Raw genomic sequence first — 21,155 nt, forward strand, 5'->3', positions numbered from 1 at the left:
ATATAAAAAGGTGTTATAATAGCATGTGAGCGAGAAATTCTCTTTATTCTCCTGTTGAAACACCCCCGAAAAGTGACAAGAACAGTTTTATGCTAGAATGTGTGATAAACAGTGACGTAAAAATTAAACTACGTCATGCTGGTGTGAGGATGACAGGCGCTTTTTAAATCTCTGTTGGCAAATATTTCCCACGAGGCATGCTATTGAAAATTGATTGCAGTTTGTTGAAAGAAGAACAATTTTGGCTGTTACTGCATCGATTTATTTCCAAGAAAATGTTGAAAATACATCCAACTTTATGTTTAAAAAGTGGCTGAATATTTACAACCTCTAGAAGGTAAAATGTGGAGGCTAAACCTGTCTGTTATTTTAAACGCGGTTGTATTGTTTACCATACTGTAAACGGCCGTTAATGATAACAATCAATGTTGCTTGTATCAAAGCACATATGGTAGAAATTTTGTACAAATCAATTGTAAACAAAAGAAATATTTATGAAAAACCGCAAAAAGTGGCCGAATTTACGACTCGAACCAGTACACAAATTGTTGTTTAGGGGAAATCTGCATATATCACGCATGACCTTCATGACTTAACACATTTGAAAATACTTAGATGTTAAATGGTTGTTATTTTTAGAACGAGGAAAGTCCCGCAAACCGGCCAGTTGCAAGTAGTTTTTTCAGTAATTTTCCATGACGTAGCGTCATGCACATGTAGGAAAAAAACCCGGTGTCTTTTTTTGCAAAGTACTCGATAAATTTAAATAGTAACCACATGATCTTGTACGTAAATAATGATGACGTAATCCCATATTTTGAGTTAGTAAACATCTGGAATTTGTTTCTTAAGGAAAAGAACGAAAATAAAGCGATTGATTATGAGACACGGGATATTACGATTCTGTTCAGATGCCGTTAATCGGTATTATACGTTTCTATCGGGTAATCGATAGACACGGGTCAATACGTTTCTGATTGGTAATCGATAGATACTGTGATAAACGTATCAATGTGGGAAAGGGTTTTAGCTTTTGTAAGACGTTTGCAGTATTTTTTCACTGTTTTGTGAATGGGCCAGGTATCAAATTGAAAATAATTTATCTCCTCAAAAATAACAATATTCAATTACCAAAGGCAAATTGTGAGTAGAACATGTTAATATTTTTTTGTAGAATTTCAGAAATGATTAGACCTTCGGCCAAAGACAAAGATCAACTTTCAAAGAATTTTATCATTCTGTGAAGTTTCAATGATCTATCTCGTAGTAAAGAAGTAATGCTCTGGAAAAAGACTGACGGATGGACGTAAAAGATGGCAACTGTATACTTATAAATGTCTTTGAAGATCTAATCATTTCTGAAATTATACCCCCAAAAGGAATAACGGGTGCTACTCACTTTTTGCCATTTAAATCTTATTTAGGTCTGTGTGCTTGTTGGTGTTTCACATTCTGATGCACTGACTGTCATGTTTACGTCTTTGTATCAATAAAAGGAAGTTATAACGATGCTTGAATTTTTCTGACTTAATTCCTCCTGATGCTTGCCTTTCAATATATGTACATCCATCTGAAAATACAAAACGAACAATACATTAATACATTTAACTACTATTTACCCCCAATGATAATTTCATTTGTTCCTCGAGGAACAAAATTGGGGATGAGTATCTGTTTCAAATATTCTGCTTTCATATGAAAATATCTTAATAAGTTCAGAGAATAATGAATTGAATGTTGATATGCTGTTACAGAAAAACATAGGGCGGGTTGAGCGAGAGTAGTTTTATGAAAGAATTGCCCACGATAATGTTTGTCTGCCAAAAATGATCAAATTTCTAACAATTTTACATATCAGGGGATTAAGACAGTGTTTTTATAGGTTTTGTCTTTTTACGTTCCTTTTTTCCAAAAGCCAAACCATTGATTTTTTGCCAGTTTTGGGGCCAAAATTAGGCCCCATCCTTAATAAAAAATAGTATGTTTCACTTCCTGTTTGTAAAGAAAACATCCCAAACTTTGTTTTAATTAATCTTTTATAAAACATCTAATCTTGGTTACCAGTGGACTTGTTTGGTAATTGAATATCGTTATTTTAGGAAATAAATTATTCCCAATTTGATACAAAATGGCGTGATTTTCCCAACTCGAATGGACCTGGCCCCATTCCCAAAACAGTGAAAGAAATACTGCAAACTTCTTATAAAAGCTATTAATAATGTTACAAAGTTCAGGTTGAGAAGATTTGTCTTACACAATAACTAGACGAAAACAAGGTTAGTGAAATTTTTGTACCTAAATACACGTAGGCTTGACTGCAATAGTATTCGAGATGCCTGTGCCCCTAACATTGCCTGCGACACCATCAAGATGCCTGCGGCACTTAACAAAAAAAGTTGGCAGAATGAGGAGATATGATTTTTCCTGGACATGTTTTATATCTCAATCGATCAGATACCATGTATTTATATAATATACGGCAGAAATACATCATTCCTTGACCCGAAATATTCACTACTTTTGGAATTTTCACATTACTTTATCCAATGAAAAACACTTGCAAAATAACAGTATTATATATTTCTTCACAACTGGGCATGGATGTGTGGACAAGATACAACTACATCCCGCTGCATTCCCCGATTTCTTAAAAGTTTTTACTATAAAAAGAAAAAAAAAACAGAAACATTCAATTTTTCTCACCGTGCCTGTTACTTCTGTCAACATCCTCATTCCTGCTCAATGCCTGCAACGTAGGAAGCATGATGCCTTCGTTTCAGCGGACTACATTCTGTGTCGCAGGCAATGTTTCATACCCTTGTTGTAGTGCATGAATTAGTTGCATTGTTTAGTTGGCACACTAAATAGCTCTGTATTTTGTCATGAAATATCAGTCTTATTTTAAGCTGTAAGCATGTATTAAACAAAAAAGTAATTAATTTTCAAAAATACAGTATTTAACCAACACTCCAAAGGGTGACAGCTATTTATTTTCACTCTTATTTTATGTATGAAAATATTGGTTTTCACCCTTTCAGGTGATGGATAAATATTGTATTTGTGAACTGTATTACTATTACTTTCAAGTAAAGATGTTATTGAATATTCTAACACGATCCGATTCATTTTCCTATTAAACAAAGAAGGCTGAAAACAGTAAATTATTATACAACAGTTTACTGTTCTGACGTCACAATCGTTATGTCATGACGTCAAACGGCATATCGGCGCGCTGGAAAAGAAACCGATTGAAAACGGGCAAGTATTTAATGAATGCCATCAAGGATGTACTTTAAAGTCGCTGGTAACGTGTTAGAGTCGAAATAATATATCTCATTTAGTGATTTGCTCTTGAATAAAATCATTGTTTGTCGTTCAGATGCGTATTATTAATATCACTCGGGCTGTGCCCTCGTGATATAATTCCTTCACATCTGAACTCCAAACAATGATTTATTCAGCGACAAAGCACTAAATGAGATATATTATTTCTTAAATAACTTCACACTTAAGCTTTCTTTGTAAAACAAACTGAAGCCCATTAGAATGTCTACTATAGGCTAGTGTCCAATTAAAAAAATCGGCTAATTACATGTCATTGAAGTGTTTTAGTAATTTCTAGGTTGTATTTATCTACAAAGGCACCCAAATATTTTGCAGAATATTTTTAAAAATATCTGCTGCCATATCCCCTGCATTGAAAATGTAATGTAGAATGGATGAACTTTGCCTGTATTTCTTGGTCCCTCACCCCTTTGTGTTCAAAAACTGGCTTGGGGTCAAGAATTATTTTATGTGAGGAAGTCATCAGGCTGGCTTATGAAAGGGCAGTGATTCTACCAGGTGCTTGCCCGTGATGAAATAAATGACTGCAGGAGCACCTGTTGTTTTCCTCTATCATCAAAAGTTGGAAAGTCATCACATGACCCTATGATTGAGTCTGTATGACATAAACCCAACAAGAAAAAATTACTTCTTTCTGTATGGCTTACGGTGCAGAAAATACTAACTTTAGGATTTATTCATATTTTTAGCTCACCTGTCACATAGTGACAATATGAGCTTTTGTGATCACCCTTCGTCCGTCGTCAGTCCGTCCGTCTGTGCGTCTGTCCGTCCGTGCGTCAACACTTTCTTGTCTGCACGATAGTGGTTTCATTTATGATTTTATTTTAACCAAACTTGCACACAACTTGTATCACCGTAAGATCTCGGTTCCTTTCTTGAACTGGCCAGATCCCATTATGGGTTCCAGAGTTATGGCCCCTGTCAGGGCCAGAATTAGCTCATTTGACCTTGTCTGCACACTAGCAGCTTCATTTATGATTTGAATTTAATCAAACTTGCACAAAACTTGTGTCACCATAAGATCTCGGTTCTTTTATTGAACCGGCCAGATCCCATTATGGGTTCCAGAGTTATGGCCCCTGAAATGGCCAAAATTAGCTATTTTGACCTTGTCTGCACAATAGCAGCTTCATTTATGATTTGAATTTAACCAAACTTGCACACAACTTGTATCACCACAAGATCATGGTTCTTTTCTTGAACTGGCCAGATTCCATCATGGGTTCCAGAGTTATGGCCCCTAAAAGGTCCAAAATTTGCTATTTTGGCTTTTGCAGCCATATAGAGACTTCATTTATGGTTTGATTTGATACAAACTTCCAAAATATCTTCAACAACGATAAATCTTGGATTCCATGACGTATCTGTCAGATCCAATCGTAGGTTCCAGAGTTATTTTATATCTGATTACCTCCCCTGATTGTAATCAAAATGGATTTATATCAGTAAGTACTCACAGGGCTTATTTGAAATTTCATTATTGTCATTAGTTGGACTGAGACAATCAGGGTAGATAACTATGGACTGATTTTATGTCAAATTACCTCCCTTTATTTCAAATTAAAATGGGTATATCTTCGTAACTAATGAAGATACTGATCTGAAATTTCATTTATGTCAACAGCTGGACTTGAGCAATCAGTGAAGATACATATTGACTGAATTTATGACAAATTACCTCCCTTTATTTTATGTAAACGAATATATCTCGGCAGCATCTAATGAAATTGGGTTTAAATGTTATTCAAGTCTTCCAGGGTAAGGAATAGTCATGTTAGTAAAAAAATGCAGCATTTGAGCCTAGGACCCTCAAACTTGGTATGGAAATTGGCCCTGACTAGGTCAAAAGGGACTGTTACAAGAAAATGTTTATCCTGATGATATTTATTGTGTATGCCTATGATTGTGCTCTATGTCAAAACTTGATCATATCATTTTGAGCAATGGTACTCAGGTGAGCGATACAGGGCCATCATGGCCCTCTTGTTTAAAGAGGCAAACTCTTTTGATTAGCAAAATTATCTGTTTGGGCTTAAGTTTACTAGTATCACATTTAGGTGAAATATTGACTGAACTAAAACTGCCTAATATTGACAAAACACCAGCCAATGTGTCTGTGCAATTTAAACATAGACAACAATTTGTGAGACCAATTTCAAAATTACAGTAACTTTAGCAGTTTTAGTAGACAATGTAGCATTTTAAGTGCAAAATTACTTCAGAGAATTGAGTACAGACTGACCATATATCAGGAAAACTCCACCAAAACAAGAAATGTAACACTCTATAGAAGACAATAGAAGTAATGCAGTTAGGCAGATGAAAGACAGTATGACTTTGGAAGTTCTATTTGTTTATGAGGGGCCTCTGTGGCTGAATGGTTAATGTGGCTGATTTGGAAACACTTGCCCCTCACCACTCTGGTTCAGAACCTTTTTTGTGTGTGTAGAATTCTTTCATATCAGGAAGTCATCCAATTGGTTGAAGATTGTTGGTTCTACCAAGGTGCCAGCATGCTTGTGCCTGAAACAAACCCCAGAGGAGCACTTTGGGTCTTCTCCCTCCATGAAAAAGCGAGAAAGTTATCGTATTTCCTGTGGTTGTGTGTGTGGGTGATGTTAAACCCAGCAAAACAAAAGCTTGGATATAACTTTATTAATTTGGGAGAATTTTGTTTTTTGCTTGATTGCGTCTTATGCTTCCAAAGGATTTTCTTATACTGTTAAATCATTTAATTTCATGGGCATGAAATTTCATGGTTTTGGTCAAAACGGCAATTTCGTTGGGATATGAATTCGTGGATTTCAACTTTTGAATATAAAATGAATGGGAATTTTATTTGTTGGGATTAAATTTCCTGGATTGACTCAACAACGAAATCCACGAAAATTTGTCCCCCACAAAAATTAATGATTTCACAGTATATTTTGTTATTGTATCTTTTATAGGTCTGTAGCATCATTACAATGTCATCTCCCAAATTTGTTCAAATGGGAGCACTTGGCCCCTTTTAGGAGCCACTAGAGCTAAAAATAGAAAAAAACTTTGAAACAACTTCTTCTCATGAACTGCTTGATGGATCTTCATCAAGTTTGGTCTGTAGCATTATTTTAAAGTCCTCTCCCAAGTTTCTTTAAATCGGGGCACTTAGCCCCATTTAGGGGCCGCAAGAGCTAAAAATAGAAATACCTTTGAACGACTTCTTCTCATGAACCGCTTGATGGATCTTCATTAAACTTGGTCTGTAGCATCGTTATATGGTCCTCTACCAAGTTTGTTCAAAAGGGGGCCGCTAGAGCTAAAAATGGAAATACCTTTAAATGACTTCTTCTCATGAACCACTTGATGGATCTTCATCATACTTGGCCTGTAGCATCATTACAAGGTCCTCTCAAAAATTTGTTCAAATGGGGGCACTTGGCTCCTTTTAGGGGCCGCTAGATCTAAAAATAGAATATGTTTAAATGACTTCTTATCATGAACTGCTTGATTGATCTTTATCAAACTTGGTCTATAGCATCATTTTATGGTCCTCTCCAAAGTTTGTTCAAATGGGGGGCACTTGAAAGGAGCCGCTAGAGCTAAAACTAGAAATACCTTTAAACGACTTCTTCTCATGAACCATTTGATGGATTTTCATCAAACTTGGTCTGTAGCATCATTTATTGATCATTATAAGGTCCTTTCTCAAGTTTGTTTAAATGGGGGCACTTGGCCCCTTTTAGGGGCTGTTAGAGCTTAAAATAGAAATACCTTGAAACGACTTCTTTTCATGAACCGTTTGATGGATCTTCATCAAACTTTGTCTGAAGCATCATTATATGGTCCTCTCCCAAATTGTTCAGATGGGGGAACTTGGCCCCTTTAAGGGGTCGCTGTAGCTAAAAATAGAAATACCTTTAAACGACTTCATACCATGCACTGCTTGATGGATTATCATTAAACTTGATCTGTGGCATCATTATATGGTCCTCTCCCAAATTTGTTCAAATGGGTGCACTTGGCCCCTTTTAGGGGACGCTAGAGCTAAAAATAGAAATACCTTTTAAACAACTTCTTATCATGAACTGCTTGATGGATCTTCATCAAACTTGGTATGTAGCATAATTACCTTCATCCTACGAATATAAGACGCACATTTTTTTACGAGATTCTGGTCTTGAAGGACCGATGCGTCCTATATATGGAGATAGAAAAGACCAAACATTTCCCCCGACTCAAAAATTAAGAAAATCGTTCTTTGTTTACCCCGCATACCTCTATATTGAAGAGAATTCAAGGGAAGTAAATATCAATGACTCGGGCATAACTAATAGCCGGTATCGGGACCCGGCGTCTTAAATTACTTTTGTATAAAATGTAAAATTTAGAGCTCGTGTAAAAAAGATAAATAAATACTGTTTTTCATTAAAAAATATTTTACAGCGCATATCTGTAACTCATCATTAAGTTTTTAACAAGACCTATGTAAAACTTTCAGGGCGCGTTTTGACATATTTTGCATTAAAATACTTGAAACTCCATATCAGGTAGCCCGGAAATCGATTATCTAATCTTCAAACATAATTTTGATAGTTGTCTATAATCTTCTTGTTCATCGAGAAATTCACGCCCGAGGCATTACTTACCTTCACCTACTGTCACAATCTGCAAACAATTAACCTTTTAATCATACCTGGAGGCAATTGTAAACATGTGCATGCAAGATTTTAGACTGATCCAATATGATCATAATCGCTGATCCGTAATGTTTAAAACAATTTGCAAACCAGTCTTAAAATTACGTCATTTTACCGCTACGTGCCAAAGTGTACTTTCATTTTCACTTGGTCAGAGGATGCAGCAGTTTAGTGCTTACACAGAGTTTATGCTTTTTCAATTTAAATACTTGCCACAACATCCAAAAGCATCGACAATGATTAAGCAAAAACCGGCGAGTTCGTAGAAACAATTGCGAATTTCGGACAAACATAAATTCGGATAAGTGATAAGTGGGTATAAGCATTTTCCAGAATTCTGAAGATATTTTTTCACTGGGTCCTATACATGAGTGCGACCTATATTCGGCCGATTACGGTATATGGTCCTCTCCCAAGTTTGTTCAAATGGGGGCACTTTGCCCCTTTTAGGGGCTGCTAGAGCTAAAAATAGAAATACTTCTAAAGTCTTTTTATGCCCCCAGCATCTACTGATGCGGGAGGCATATAGTGATTGTCCTGTCCGTTCGTTCATTCGTTCGTCCGTCCGTCCGTCCGTTCGACCGTCCATACGAGGTTAAGCAAATGGGACTGTTTCGTCTAGCATCAATACCCCTTACTAGAATGACTTTATACTAATGCAAATGTAACCTGTGACCATTCCTCATCTTCAGACATCACCTGACCTCAGTTTGACCTTGACCTCATTTTGGACTTAGGTTGCTTTATATGGGCCATCTCTTGGTTAACCAAATGGGACCGTTTTGTCTAGCATCAATACCCCTTACAAGAATGAATTGATACTAATACAGATGTAAACTGTGACCATTCCTCATCTTCAAACATCACCTGACCTCAGTTTGACCTTGACCTTGACCTCGTTTTGGACTTAGGAGCAAAATCTATCGACAAGGATGCCACTGGGGGCATCAAGCGTTTACTGAATGCAGCTCCTTGTTTATTTTAAAATTTGAAAAAAAAAATTTTAAATTCTTTTTTAAATTTAATACTTTGTCACAAACAAAATCTAATTAGGTCAAAGTCTGCCTCAGGTGAGCGACTTAGGCCCACTAGGGCCTCTTGTTTCACTTAAATTTAGTACATTAATTTCTGACATGAAAAGGTCATTATTTGTATTTATATCATATTGTTATGGTCAGTTCTGCTTGATGAACTTGAACTGATCTCTGTCATGGTAAAAACCCATTCTAAAGTTCATCAGGCAGAATAGACTCTCACATTATAATATAGATGTGACTGCCAGAAAGTATACTCACTCGGAAAAATGTTTTATAATTTCAGTTCTGGGGATCTTGGTAGACCAGTGGTTAGGATTAATAACATTGATTCACTTGCCCTTTACCACTGTGGGTTTGAAACTTTGCTTGTTTTTAAATTCTTTATTTGAGGAAGCTGGCTGACTTGTAGAAGGTTGGTGGTTTTATCAAGGTGTCCACCCATGCCTTAAGCAATGCCTGGAGGGAAACCTGAGGTCTTTTCCAACAAGAAAAATTTGAGAAGTTGCCATAGGACCTGAATGGAATTGGTGTGACTCTACACACAACCAAACAAAACAAACAATATTAGATGACCAAGAAAATCCTAGGAGACATGTTTTCTGTAGGAGAAAATATATGTAATTTCAAAAGAATGAGCAGGTATTATCAAACAATAGTCTAGGAGTTTTTTACGGACTTTCCCTTAGGACACTAACTGTCTGCATGCTAGAATTCTGTTTTGTTCATTATTTGTCTTTATTTCCGAAATGTCAGAATGAATTAGTGGTAGAGACAAAAGTATTGTACCAAATTAGTGAAGATATATGTCCCTGTCAGACAAGGCACATGAATGTGTAGTCAGATTTTAGGCTCTAGGGCTGCCAGTGAATCTTCTGCTCAATAAACTCATTCATTTTAACATGTAAGATTACTGCAGTGGTAATGATGGTCTTCCAGTATATGACCTTAAGGTGGACTGTAGAGAACTTGATGAAAAGTTCAAAATTCATGAAAAAAGCATGATCTCGTTCAACTTTATTGTTTCTAAAAGCTGCTAAAGGCATTGTGAATATTGTAAAGATACTGGGGGGAAAAACATCAATCAAAAGATATGTTTATAAATGTGCCTTGCTAAATATAGGATATCACAGAACCTCAAATGACTGATTTTGATTCAGCAGATTTTCATGACTGTTTCTTCCAGCACTGCTGTGTAAAATTCTATCTGTCCTGCTATAGGGTAGTGGTTCTACTGAGGAGCTGTGTGCCTGAAAATAAACACGTAGATCAACACCTAGGGTCTTATTCCACCATTTTAGGACCAACCTTAGTGGTCAGTGTAATTTTGAATTTAAAAAATGACACAGAAACCAACAACAAGAACAACAACAAATAGGAAAAGTATTATTATTAAACATAGCAAGGAAGCTTATTATGCTTATTTGTGGCATTCAGATAATATATGAGCCACGCCATGAGAAAACCAACATAATGCGTTTGCGACCAGCATGGATCCAGACCAGCCTGCGCATCTACTCAGTCTGGTCAGGATCCATACTGTTCGCTTTCAAAGCCTATTGCAATTAGAGAAACTGTTAGCGAACAGCATGGATCCTGACCAGACTGTGCGGATGCGCAGATTGGTCTGGATCCATGCTGGTTGCAAATGCACTATGTTGGCTTTCTAATGGTGCGGCTCATATATATATCTTTTTTAGAGTCTCATTACTATACATGACAAACAATACAAACACAAATAATAGAGTTACAAACAAAGTATAGTACCAATCAAATTTGATTTGTAAGAGACTGTATACAACATTAAAAACATCCATACATATTAAGAACATATTCAGAATCTAAAATTCTATTAAAATTTAATACAAAAACTGTCTGTAAGACAGCGCACTCGACCTTTATTAGTGCTTGACTCTGAATTAGAGTTTTGCCAGTGAAAACTTTATAATACTGTAGTCAAGAAATTCTAACTTGAAAATTGACATAACTCTGTCAAAATTCAAATCAGAGTTATGGAGATTGTTCCTCCTGGTGAAGACTTTTATAGCAAATAACCATTTCATTAGATAAACACAGACACAATATAAACAAATGTTGATTATAAAAATGACAGTCACATGTTTTAGTTTTTAGCTCACCAGAGCCAAAGGCTCAGGGGGAGCTATTAGGATCACTCACCGTCCGGCGTCCGTTGTCCGTCGTTCGTAAACTTTTGCTTTAAACGACATAAACCGCTAGGCCAATTTCATCCAAACTTCACAGGAATGTTCCTTGGGTGAAGCTCTACAAACATTATTCAAAGAATTCCATGCAGAACTCTGGTTGCCATGGCAACTGAAAGGAAAAACTTTAAAAATCTTCTTCTCAAAAACCAGAAGCCTAGAGCTTAGATATTTGGTGTGAAGCATTGCCTAGTGGACCTCTACCAAGTTTGTTCAAATCATGACCCCGGGGTCAAAATTGACCCCGCCCCAGGGGTCACTTGATTTTACATAGGAAAATCTTAAAAAATCTTCTTCTCAAAAACCAGAAGCCCTAGAGCTTAGATATTTGACATGTAGCATTGCCTAGTGGACCTCTACAAAACTTGTTCAAATCATGACCCCGGGGTCAAAATTGACCCTGCCCTTGGGGTCACTTGATTTTACATAGATTTCTATAGGAAAATCTTAAAAAATTTCTAAAAATAAACCAGAAGGCCTAGAGCTTAGATATTTGACATGTAATATTGCCTAGTGGACCTCTACAAAATTTGCTCAAATCATGACCCCTGCCCCAGGGTCACTTGATTTTACATAGGAAAATCTTCAAAAAATTTCTAAAAATAAACCAGAAGGCCTAGATCTTAGATATTTGACATGTAGCATTGCCTAGTAGACTTCTACAAAATTTGTTCAAATCATGACCCCCTGGTTCAAATTGACCCCGCCCCATGGGGTTACTTGATTGTACATAGAAAAATCTTCAAAATTTTCTAAAAATAAACCAGAAGGCATAGAGCTTAGATATTTGACATGTAGCATTGCCTAGTGGATCTCTACAAAATTTATTCAAATCTTGACCCACCCCCCCCACCCAGGGTCATATTGACCCAGGTCCAGGGGTTACTTGATTGTACATAGGGAAATCTTCATAAATTTGCTAAAAATAAACCAGAAGGCCTAGATCTTAGATATTTGATAGGTAACATTGCCAAGTAGACTTCTACAAACTTTATTCAAATCATGACCCCCGGGGTAAAATTGGCCCCGCCCCAGGGGTTACTTGATTGACATCGGAAAATCTTCCAAAAAATTTCTAAAAATCATCAGTTTGACATTTGAAACATGTAGCTCATATTACTCTGGTGAGCGATCCAGGGTCATCATGACCCTCTTGTTTGTCATAACTGCAGTTCGCATTTGTCTCAAAATTCAAGCTCAGAGTAAATTGTTTTCAGTTATGGAACTAGATCTAAAATTGAGTTACACACATTATCCCAGGATGTCCTAAGGTAAAAACTATTCCCCTGTCTTTCCCATAATAATCTTGTGTTTCTTTTAAAGAGCTGTTGCAAGCTGGGTACCATTTCTTTTTCATCTAGTTCCTCTTTCATCATGAGAATGAATGGTTTCTTCATAAGGAGGGCCATATCAAACTCCATTCTGCAGAATTCACTGTGACAAAAATTACGAGAAAGGAGTAACATCACAATAGCCGATTCTTGAAGACAAAGAACCATTTCATCATTGATTGGTTTTCCTAATTGGAAGTTTTTATCACCGAAACAGATCAGATCTCTGTCAGTTCCTGTTTTTTCTTGTAAATGATGTTTAAGCGGTTCATAAACATTGTTGTAAAGAAAGTTGTAATCAAAACTACTGAATGATAGGAACACAAGATATTTTGTCTCAAGTTTGTTGTTTTGAATTTGTTGAAGTTTTTCCTCCATGTTCTTCTTGTAATGTTTCTGTTGCTGATACTTCTGCCATTTATACAGGCTAAGAATGGTAAATGTTATAGTTGATATTGGTAACAGCACAGACAACAGTATTGTATTTCTTATGCGAATTGGTCTGTCACATTCTTCTTGTACAAAAGTCGCAGCATTATGGTCAACAGGGATGAAATTTCCTTGAGGATTCTTGCAGGTTATGTCCCCTTGCATATGAGTTGTCGTTGAAAGCCATTTTATTGAGGCTAAAGTGCCACATTCAGAGCATGAGAATGGGTTGTTGGCTATTTGAAGAATTCCAGAGATGTTTTGAAATAGGTTGTTGGTCACAAGCAGTGAATTCAGGATCTTCATTGAGTTTTGATCCAAGACTGAGATTCTGTTGTTTCTTAGGTCGAGTACTTTCAAATTACTAAGATTGTTGAGATTGAATGTGATCTGTTGGAGGAGATTATCGGATAAGTCAATTGTTTCTAAATTCTTGTTTCTTTGAAACATTTCCTTTGGAATTCTAGTCAGTTGATTTGAAGAAAGCTTAAGCCTTTTGAGGTTTGGATAGGAAACAATCAGCTGTGCAAATAGAGAGTAATTCCTGTTGGCCATTTTGAAAAGTTTATTGTTTGAGAGATTGATTTCTTGAAGATTATAGCAGCATGGGCAGAGCTTTGGTTGCAGAAATTCAATTTCATTAAGAGAAAAATCCAAACTTTCCAAATTTGACTTGTAACATGGGAATGTTATATCTAAATGTTTCAGTTTGTTATTTTTTAAAATTATGTTTTTCATCCTCCATTCTGAATATCCAGTGCCCACAAGATGAACTGTAAGATTATGAAATTCAGCACGGTAATTCTGATCATTTATCCCAGATACATCCACCGTTTCTACATTTGATGCCATTGTCATGCGTTGTATAGTTAATTCGTATGTATTTCTCATGATAAGTGGTAAATATTTTGATAAAGATACAAAAGATGTTGATGTATAACTGGCATTTAGAAGTTTCAGCTTGTCAAATCGTACATTGAAATCCCAGTTTCCAAATATTTTTTGTGGCCAGTTTGTCTTTGAAACATTTAAATATTCTAAAGTATCAGTAATTCCTTTAAGGTATCTTTGGTGCTCTATTTTATTATTGATTTCAATTTGATGCATATCAAGTAGTTTTATTGGCTTTGGGGCAAGAGCTTTAAAGAATTCCTCGTCCAAGTCGACACCATATTGTGAGCTTACAAATGACATTGAAAACACTTCCAGCATTGGCAAGGTATTGACACCAGAGATGGACTTGGTTATATATGACATACGTAATAGTTCACAGCCAGTAAAGTTTAATATTTTAAGATTTTTCAGTCCAGCAAATGAATTTCGATATAATATTCTCAATTGTACAGAAACAATTTGTAGTTCTTCCAGCAACCAAAGTTTAGTCATAGCATAAGTTCCTATTACTTCTAAAGAGTTTCTGTTTTTCGTGCTAGTGGCATCAAAAATTTGCAAGAATTTTATATTTTCCCAATTACTTCCATTCAAATTCTCAGCAGTCATAACCCTGACAGTTTGTATTGCTTGTAGGAAAACTTGTGTCACATTGTCAGGTATTTGTTCAGGAATGATGTCACAGTGTATAGCTTGTCCAGTTTGTACACAGCCATCATTTATAATATTCATTTCAGCAGCAACACATACAGAATTGTAAACCAATAATCCAATATAAGCGAGTAGATCCATGATTATTTTAGATTAATTGGTTTCTCTCATTATTAAGATCTATTTCAGAACTTTGAAGACCATTTTGATACAAGAGAAAAATTATAGCTTCAGTAATTGTGTGGTTAAGTTATCCTTGAAAACTCCTTGAGAAATTTTCCTCCTTTTTAAGTTTTTGCAATTATAAAGTACAGTCGAAACTCGATATCTCGAATTTCAAGGGACCGTGCCTTTTATTTCGAGATAACCGAAATTCGAGATATGAGAAGCGACGTATGGACGAAATGATGAAAAAAGTTGGTTTAGTTACGAGAAATTTTAATAAAAAATAAACGCTGTTTCCGTGATGCTGTGTATACGCTTTAGGCACTATACACGTACACGATTCCGTACAGTTTGTGTTTACTAAAGTTTTCACTTTTTTGAAGAATGAAAATGATACTAACCTCAAATGTTTTTGAGCAAAGTTTCGTTTTGTACCACGTTTCTCTCCCTGAGGATTGACAGCATTTCGATCTGACATTTTGAACGAATGATACATTCCCCCAAGGAGTTAATTTTTATACATTAACATCGCAATTACCTCTAATTAATCCTTATCAAAGATCCTAGCTGTTCAAACTAATTAATTCATTAGTTTAAATTAAAAGCAATTTTCATAACGTCTCAAAAACAAATGACCGCTGATTAAGAAATCTAATGTTTACATCTAACAATTATAATTATGGCACGTGCAAACAAGTATATCATCATCTCACTTTGTTTATCGCCGCACCTTTGATATGTTGGCATCGCCGCTCTCTGGTTAGGCAATAACATGGACATGTGTGAAAAACCAACCACATTCACAAAGAGATGTGTGAAATTTTATTGCGTATTTTCCTCAATTCGACTTACCGAGTTTACAATGCACTTGAATTTTACTGACGGATCTGAAAATCCCTTTCGACACATTCGGAGTCTCGGTAAGTCAAATTTGGACGTAACCGGAGTTGAATTACATATATAAAGAAGGAAATTTGAAGGGACTTGAAAATTTCTTCGACTTAAGCGGAATTTCGAGGTAAGCGAGTTTGAGATATCGAGTTTCGACTGTACTTGTTTTTGTCATTGACTCAATTTTGCACAGTTAAGATGGCCTCAATAAATTTATCCTCATTCTGAAGGAAGCTGTTGTTTTATAACCATTAGTCATTAATGTTATGATCTCTTGACAAATGCCTTTGTGATAGGCTTTCAATTTCTTTCAGCTATATTCAGAATCCTTAGTTTGCAGCTATGGAACAAGTTCTAAAATTGAGTTACACACATTATCCCAGGATGTTCTTAGGTGGAAATTGTTTCCCTGTCTTTCCCATAATAATCTTGTGTTTCTTTTAAAGAGCTGTTGCAAGCTGGGTACCATTTCTTTTTCATCTAGTTCCTCTTTCATCATGAGAATGAATGGTTTCTTCATAAGGAGGGCCATATCAAACTCCATTCTGCAGAATTCACTGTGACAAAAATTACGAGAAAGGAGTAACATCACAATAGCCGATTCTTGAAGACAAAGAACCATTTCGTCATTGATTGGTTTTCCTAATTGGAAGTTTTTGTCACCGAAACATATCAAGTCTCTGTCAGTTCCTGTTTTTTCTTGTAAATGATGTTTAAGCGGTTCATAAACATTGTTGTAAAGAAAGTTGTAATCAAAACTACTGAATGATAGGAACACAAGATATTTTGTCTCAAGTTTGTTGTTTTGAATTTGTTGAAGTTTTTCCTCCATGTTCTTCTTGTAATGTTTCTGTTGCTGATACTTCTGCCATTTATACAGGCTAAGAATGGTAAATGTTATAGTTGATATTGGTAACAGCACAGACAAAAGTATTGTATTTCTTATGCGAATTGGTCTGTCACATTCTTCTTGTACAAAAGTCGCAGCATTATGGTCAACAGGGATGAAATTTCCTTGAGGATTCTTGCAGGTTATGTCCCCTTGCATATGAGTTGTCGTTGAAAGCCATTTTATTGATTCTAAACTGTCACATTCAGAGCATGAGAATGGGTTGTTGGCCATCTGAAGAATTCCAGAGATATTTTGAAATAGGTTGTTGGTAACAAACAGTGAATTCAGGATCTTCATTGAGTTTTGATCCAAGACTGAGATTCTGTTGTTTCTTAGGTTGAGTACTTTCAAATTAATGAGATTGTTGAGATTGAATGTGATCTGTTGGAGGAGATTATCGGATAAGTCAATTGTTTCTAAATTCTCATTTCCTTGAAACATTTCCTTTGGAATTCTAGTCAGTTGATTTGAAGAAAGCATAAGCCTTTTGAGATTTGGATAGGAAACAATCAGCTGTGCAAATAGAGAGTAATGCCTGTCAGCCATTTTGAAAAGTTTATTGTTTGAGAGATTGATTTCTTGAAGATTGTAACAGCATGGGCAGAGCTTTGGTTGCAGAAATTCAATTTCATTAAGAGAAAAATCTAAACTTTCCAAATTAGATTTGTAACATGGAAATGTTAAATCTAAATGTTTCAGTTTGTTATTTTTTAAAATCACGTTTTTCATCCTCCATTCTGAATATTCTGTGTCTTCAAGATGAACTGTAAGATTGTACAATTCAGCAGGGTAATTCTGATTATTTATCCCAGATATGTCCACTGTTTCTACATTTGAAATCACTGTTAAGTGGTAAACAGTTAATTTATAGGCGTTTCCTAGGATAGAAGGCAAATGTTTGATAAGTGATAAAAAAGAATTAGGTAAAACTGTGTAGCTTGCATTAAGCAATCTCAGGTTGTCAAATCGAACAGAAATGTCACTGTTCCGAAATACACCTCGAGGCCAAGCTGTGCCAGATATATTTATGTATTGTATGGTATCAGGTATTCCATTGAGGTATCTGTGGTCGGCTATCTTGTCATTAACATCCATTTGATGTATATCAATTAGCGTGATAGGCTTTGGCGCCAATGCATTAAAAAAATCTTCATCAAATTCCACTGCTGACAAGGTACTTATGTAAGTCATTGAAAGAACTTCTAGTTTTGGTAGCGTCTTTATACCCATTATTGCACGAGTTATGTAGGATATACGTAGTTGTTCGCATCCGGTAAAGTTTAAAACTTTAAGATGATCAAGTCCAGCAAATGAGTTTTCGTACAATCTGTAAAACTGAATGGAAACAATTTTTAGTTCCTCTAAGCTTGTAAGCGTTGCTATAGCATATGGTTTTATTTCTTGAAAAGATTTACTTTTATCAGTACCAGCATCCGATATATGTAAGAATTTAATATTTTCCCAATTTCTTCCTTTCAAAGAACCAACGGTAATTCCTTTGACGTTTTCTAATTCCTGTATGAAAACATGTGTCACATTGTTCGGTATTTGTCTTGGAATTATAGTACAGTGCAGTAACGACCCTGTATGTTTGCAATCATCATTTGGAAAAAGGTTTTCAGATACACCAAGAACATCAGTTCTTAAAACTAAGAATACAATATACTTAAATAGAACCATAATTCTAAAAAAAATGAAACAGTGACTGTTAAATGTATAAAGTTAGTAGAGGCTATATGCAGTACTTGATTTATATTTAGTCATTATATAGTGAAGTCTCTTGAAAGATGCAGTATTTTTCTTCCTGTTCATAAGCTAAAATGTGCATTTATTCAGTTACTGAAGTGCACTCATCCAATACTTTAATGTGTCCATGATGTCTAAATTGAGTACAAAAAAGATATGTTAAAAAATATGCCTCAGAAGGAATGTATATATATAGAGCACCATTCTGTTAGTCCATCTTATTTTCCTTGTTTAGACCATATCTCCAGTCATTCATCAAGGACTTTTGAAAATTTGTGGTATACACATTCACCCTAACTTGACCTGTTTTAGATAAAACTGTGGTCCATGGCTTCAAGATCAAATCCACATTGAGAGTTTAAATGTTTTATAAGGTCATCTCTCTTGTTCAGACAGTGTGCCATTCATGGAGGGATTTCAAAATCAGTAGACTTAAATTTTCAGCTTAACATCATGTGGTGTCACACAATACTCAGGTCATCAGCTTCAAGGTCAAGGTCACATGTAGAGGTCAAAGGATTATCTGACTTCCATTCATAATGCTCGCTTTGATTTGCTACCAAGTGCAGTAGCTCCAAGGTCAGGTCCGCAGGTAGAGGTCAGATGATTGTCTGACTGTTCCACTGACCTGTTGACAATAACACTCACTATGATTTGATACCAGGTGATTTAGCCTTAAGGTCAAGGTCACTCTAGGAGTGTATTTTGGTTATTGTCTTTTACCTTATATTCCATAAATGGCAAAGGTTTGAAACTGCTGAATACTGTAAATGATCAATATTGGATGTGTCCTGTTCACTTCATTCCACTGAATAAAATCCCAATGGATGAATAAATCTTAAAAGCCATCTTGTACAAAACCGCAGAAGTTTGAAAATTTTCTTTGGAATCCATTTAAAACTGATGCAAACAGACAAACCATAATACCCACCAATATATTATATTATACCATATTTATAAAGCACCCTTTTCATGAGAAATATGTTCAAAGGCACTTTACATACAAAGGTATCCTGTCAGGGTCCCAAATTCCTCCTCTGCTAATACAGACACAGAGCGATCTGACCAGAGGGACAGAGAGAGAGAAAGTCCTAAACCAGAGGGAGAGAGAAAGCCATTAGATGCAGACCTGTTTGGTAAACTTAGCCTCTTTGTAAATAGACATCATTTGGTTCTTTAACATTCAGGTGTGAAGCACCTATACATGCGTAGCAGTCATTCCTTGGAAAAACCTGTACTAGTGCCTTAGTTAGGTAGGAGACACTCAATAGCATCTCAGAAATTTCCAGTGCGTGGACTGGGATTTGAACCAAGACCTCTGGTTTGACAGTCAGGCATGTTACCACTAGGTCCACCTGGCCACCTGTACTTTGTTTGCTAGGGTATAGTAGTTTAAATATCATTTACATGTGAAAATCGCTTATTCCCTGTATGGCTATTTGGAAGATGTTTAAGTGCTCCTCTCTCAAACTACTTGTATCACAGCTGTGATCCTCAGCTGACATTGAAACAAACTCCCTTCAAATTGTTTTGTTTAGTTAAAAACAGGCTTCAAGTGGGTAGAGCTAGTTTTCTCTATATGCATGGAAAACTTAAAAAATCTTCTCGTCTTAAATTTCTGTTTAGATTTCAAAATGATTTCATAGCAATGTTGAGTGTGCAACTCCTCTCACACTACTGCTTTGATTATCTTCAAACTTTCACAGATGAACAAGCTTGATGTGCAGATGACCATAAAGGAAGGAACTGTTACTGTGACTATTTTTGTCGCAGTTATGGCCCTTTGATAGTTTTGCTATACAGAATATAGAGAAAAATCTTTTGTGTCCTCAGACACTATTGAAGGATATGGTTAAAAGTTTCACAGATGAGGGACCTTATGTGAAGATGACCATAAATAATGTAGGTTTTTTTTTCTTAAGAATTATGGCCATTTCCTAATTTAACAAAATAGGCCATAGTGAAAAAATTTGGTGTGTTCAACTCTTCATACAATTTTTGAAGGAATAGATTCAAAATTGCTCAGATGCACAACCTTATCTAATATGTCAATAAAGGATTAGCTGTGACCATTTCGACCAGTGTTATGGCCCTTTATTAATTTCAGTATATAGGGTATAGTGAAGAAGTTTTGTGTGTTCAACTCCTCATACTCTTTGAAGTTGCATGTTATAGGTGAAGAACCTTGATATGAAATTGCCCAGTATGTGGGGGCATCCATGCCCTATGGACACAATTTTAGTTTTATCAAAATCTATCATGTAATAAGGCCATTATAAGCAAAAATGTTACCTAGATTAAGTGATTTTCCCCTATGTACGATACTGAAAAGTCAATGGGTTGGCCACCCTGAGGTAAGTAAGCAGGCCAAGAACAAACACTTTTTTTTCATGATTACCTTATGTCATACACTTGTAGATGAGTGTTGGCACCAACAGGCAGTGCTCCTGTTGTATAAATTAAATACTTAAGTTGGGGAAATACCTGACATTTTGTTAAAACTAAAGATAAACAAATGCTGAGATTTGTAGTGATTGTAGCCTTACATGAAACAAGATGGATTATTTCTTGAAGGAACACACAGAATGTCACAAGATAATCACTTACTTTATTTAGAAAGCCTAGGAAATAACTAGCCTCCTGGACCACAGCTCAGACACTGTTTTTTATGACCGTAATATTTAAGTTCTGTCACAGTTAATCACAATTTGCCCGAAATTACGGGTTTTATTCAATGCATCGTTTTCCTCCCGAAAGACAGTAATTGCTTCCTATAAGAGCGTGGACAAGGAGATATATTAGCTGTATAAGTTCTCCACTACATAAATGTTGATAAGGATATTTATAGTTTGTCTGTTTCTAGTTTTAGACCTTTT

The 21,155-nt window shown here is 35.8% G+C and overlaps 3 protein-coding genes across 5 annotated transcripts in view; 1 reads left to right on the forward strand and 2 right to left on the reverse strand.

Moving 5' to 3' along the window:
* Nucleotides 1-21,155, forward strand: part of LOC128548037 (TBC1 domain family member 30-like) — a 115,938-nt gene that overhangs the window by 63,042 nt on the left and 31,741 nt on the right. The window lies entirely within an intron of this gene.
* On the reverse strand, nucleotides 10,435-15,942 carry LOC128548040 (toll-like receptor 2). The gene has a single exon (XM_053522320.1). It carries the CDS (start codon nucleotides 14,724-14,726, stop codon nucleotides 12,501-12,503), a length of 2,226 nt encoding a protein of 741 aa, XP_053378295.1. The 5' UTR covers nucleotides 14,727-15,942; the 3' UTR covers nucleotides 10,435-12,500.
* LOC128548038 (toll-like receptor 2) lies at nucleotides 14,894-18,275 on the reverse strand. Its single transcript, XM_053522319.1, has one exon. The coding sequence runs from the start codon at nucleotides 18,211-18,213 to the stop codon at nucleotides 15,982-15,984; it is 2,232 nt and encodes a 743-aa protein (XP_053378294.1). The 5' UTR covers nucleotides 18,214-18,275; the 3' UTR covers nucleotides 14,894-15,981.

This window comes from Mercenaria mercenaria, chromosome 13 (assembly GCF_021730395.1).
Source record: "Mercenaria mercenaria strain notata chromosome 13, MADL_Memer_1, whole genome shotgun sequence".
Classification (NCBI taxonomy): Eukaryota; Metazoa; Mollusca; class Bivalvia; order Venerida; family Veneridae; genus Mercenaria; species Mercenaria mercenaria.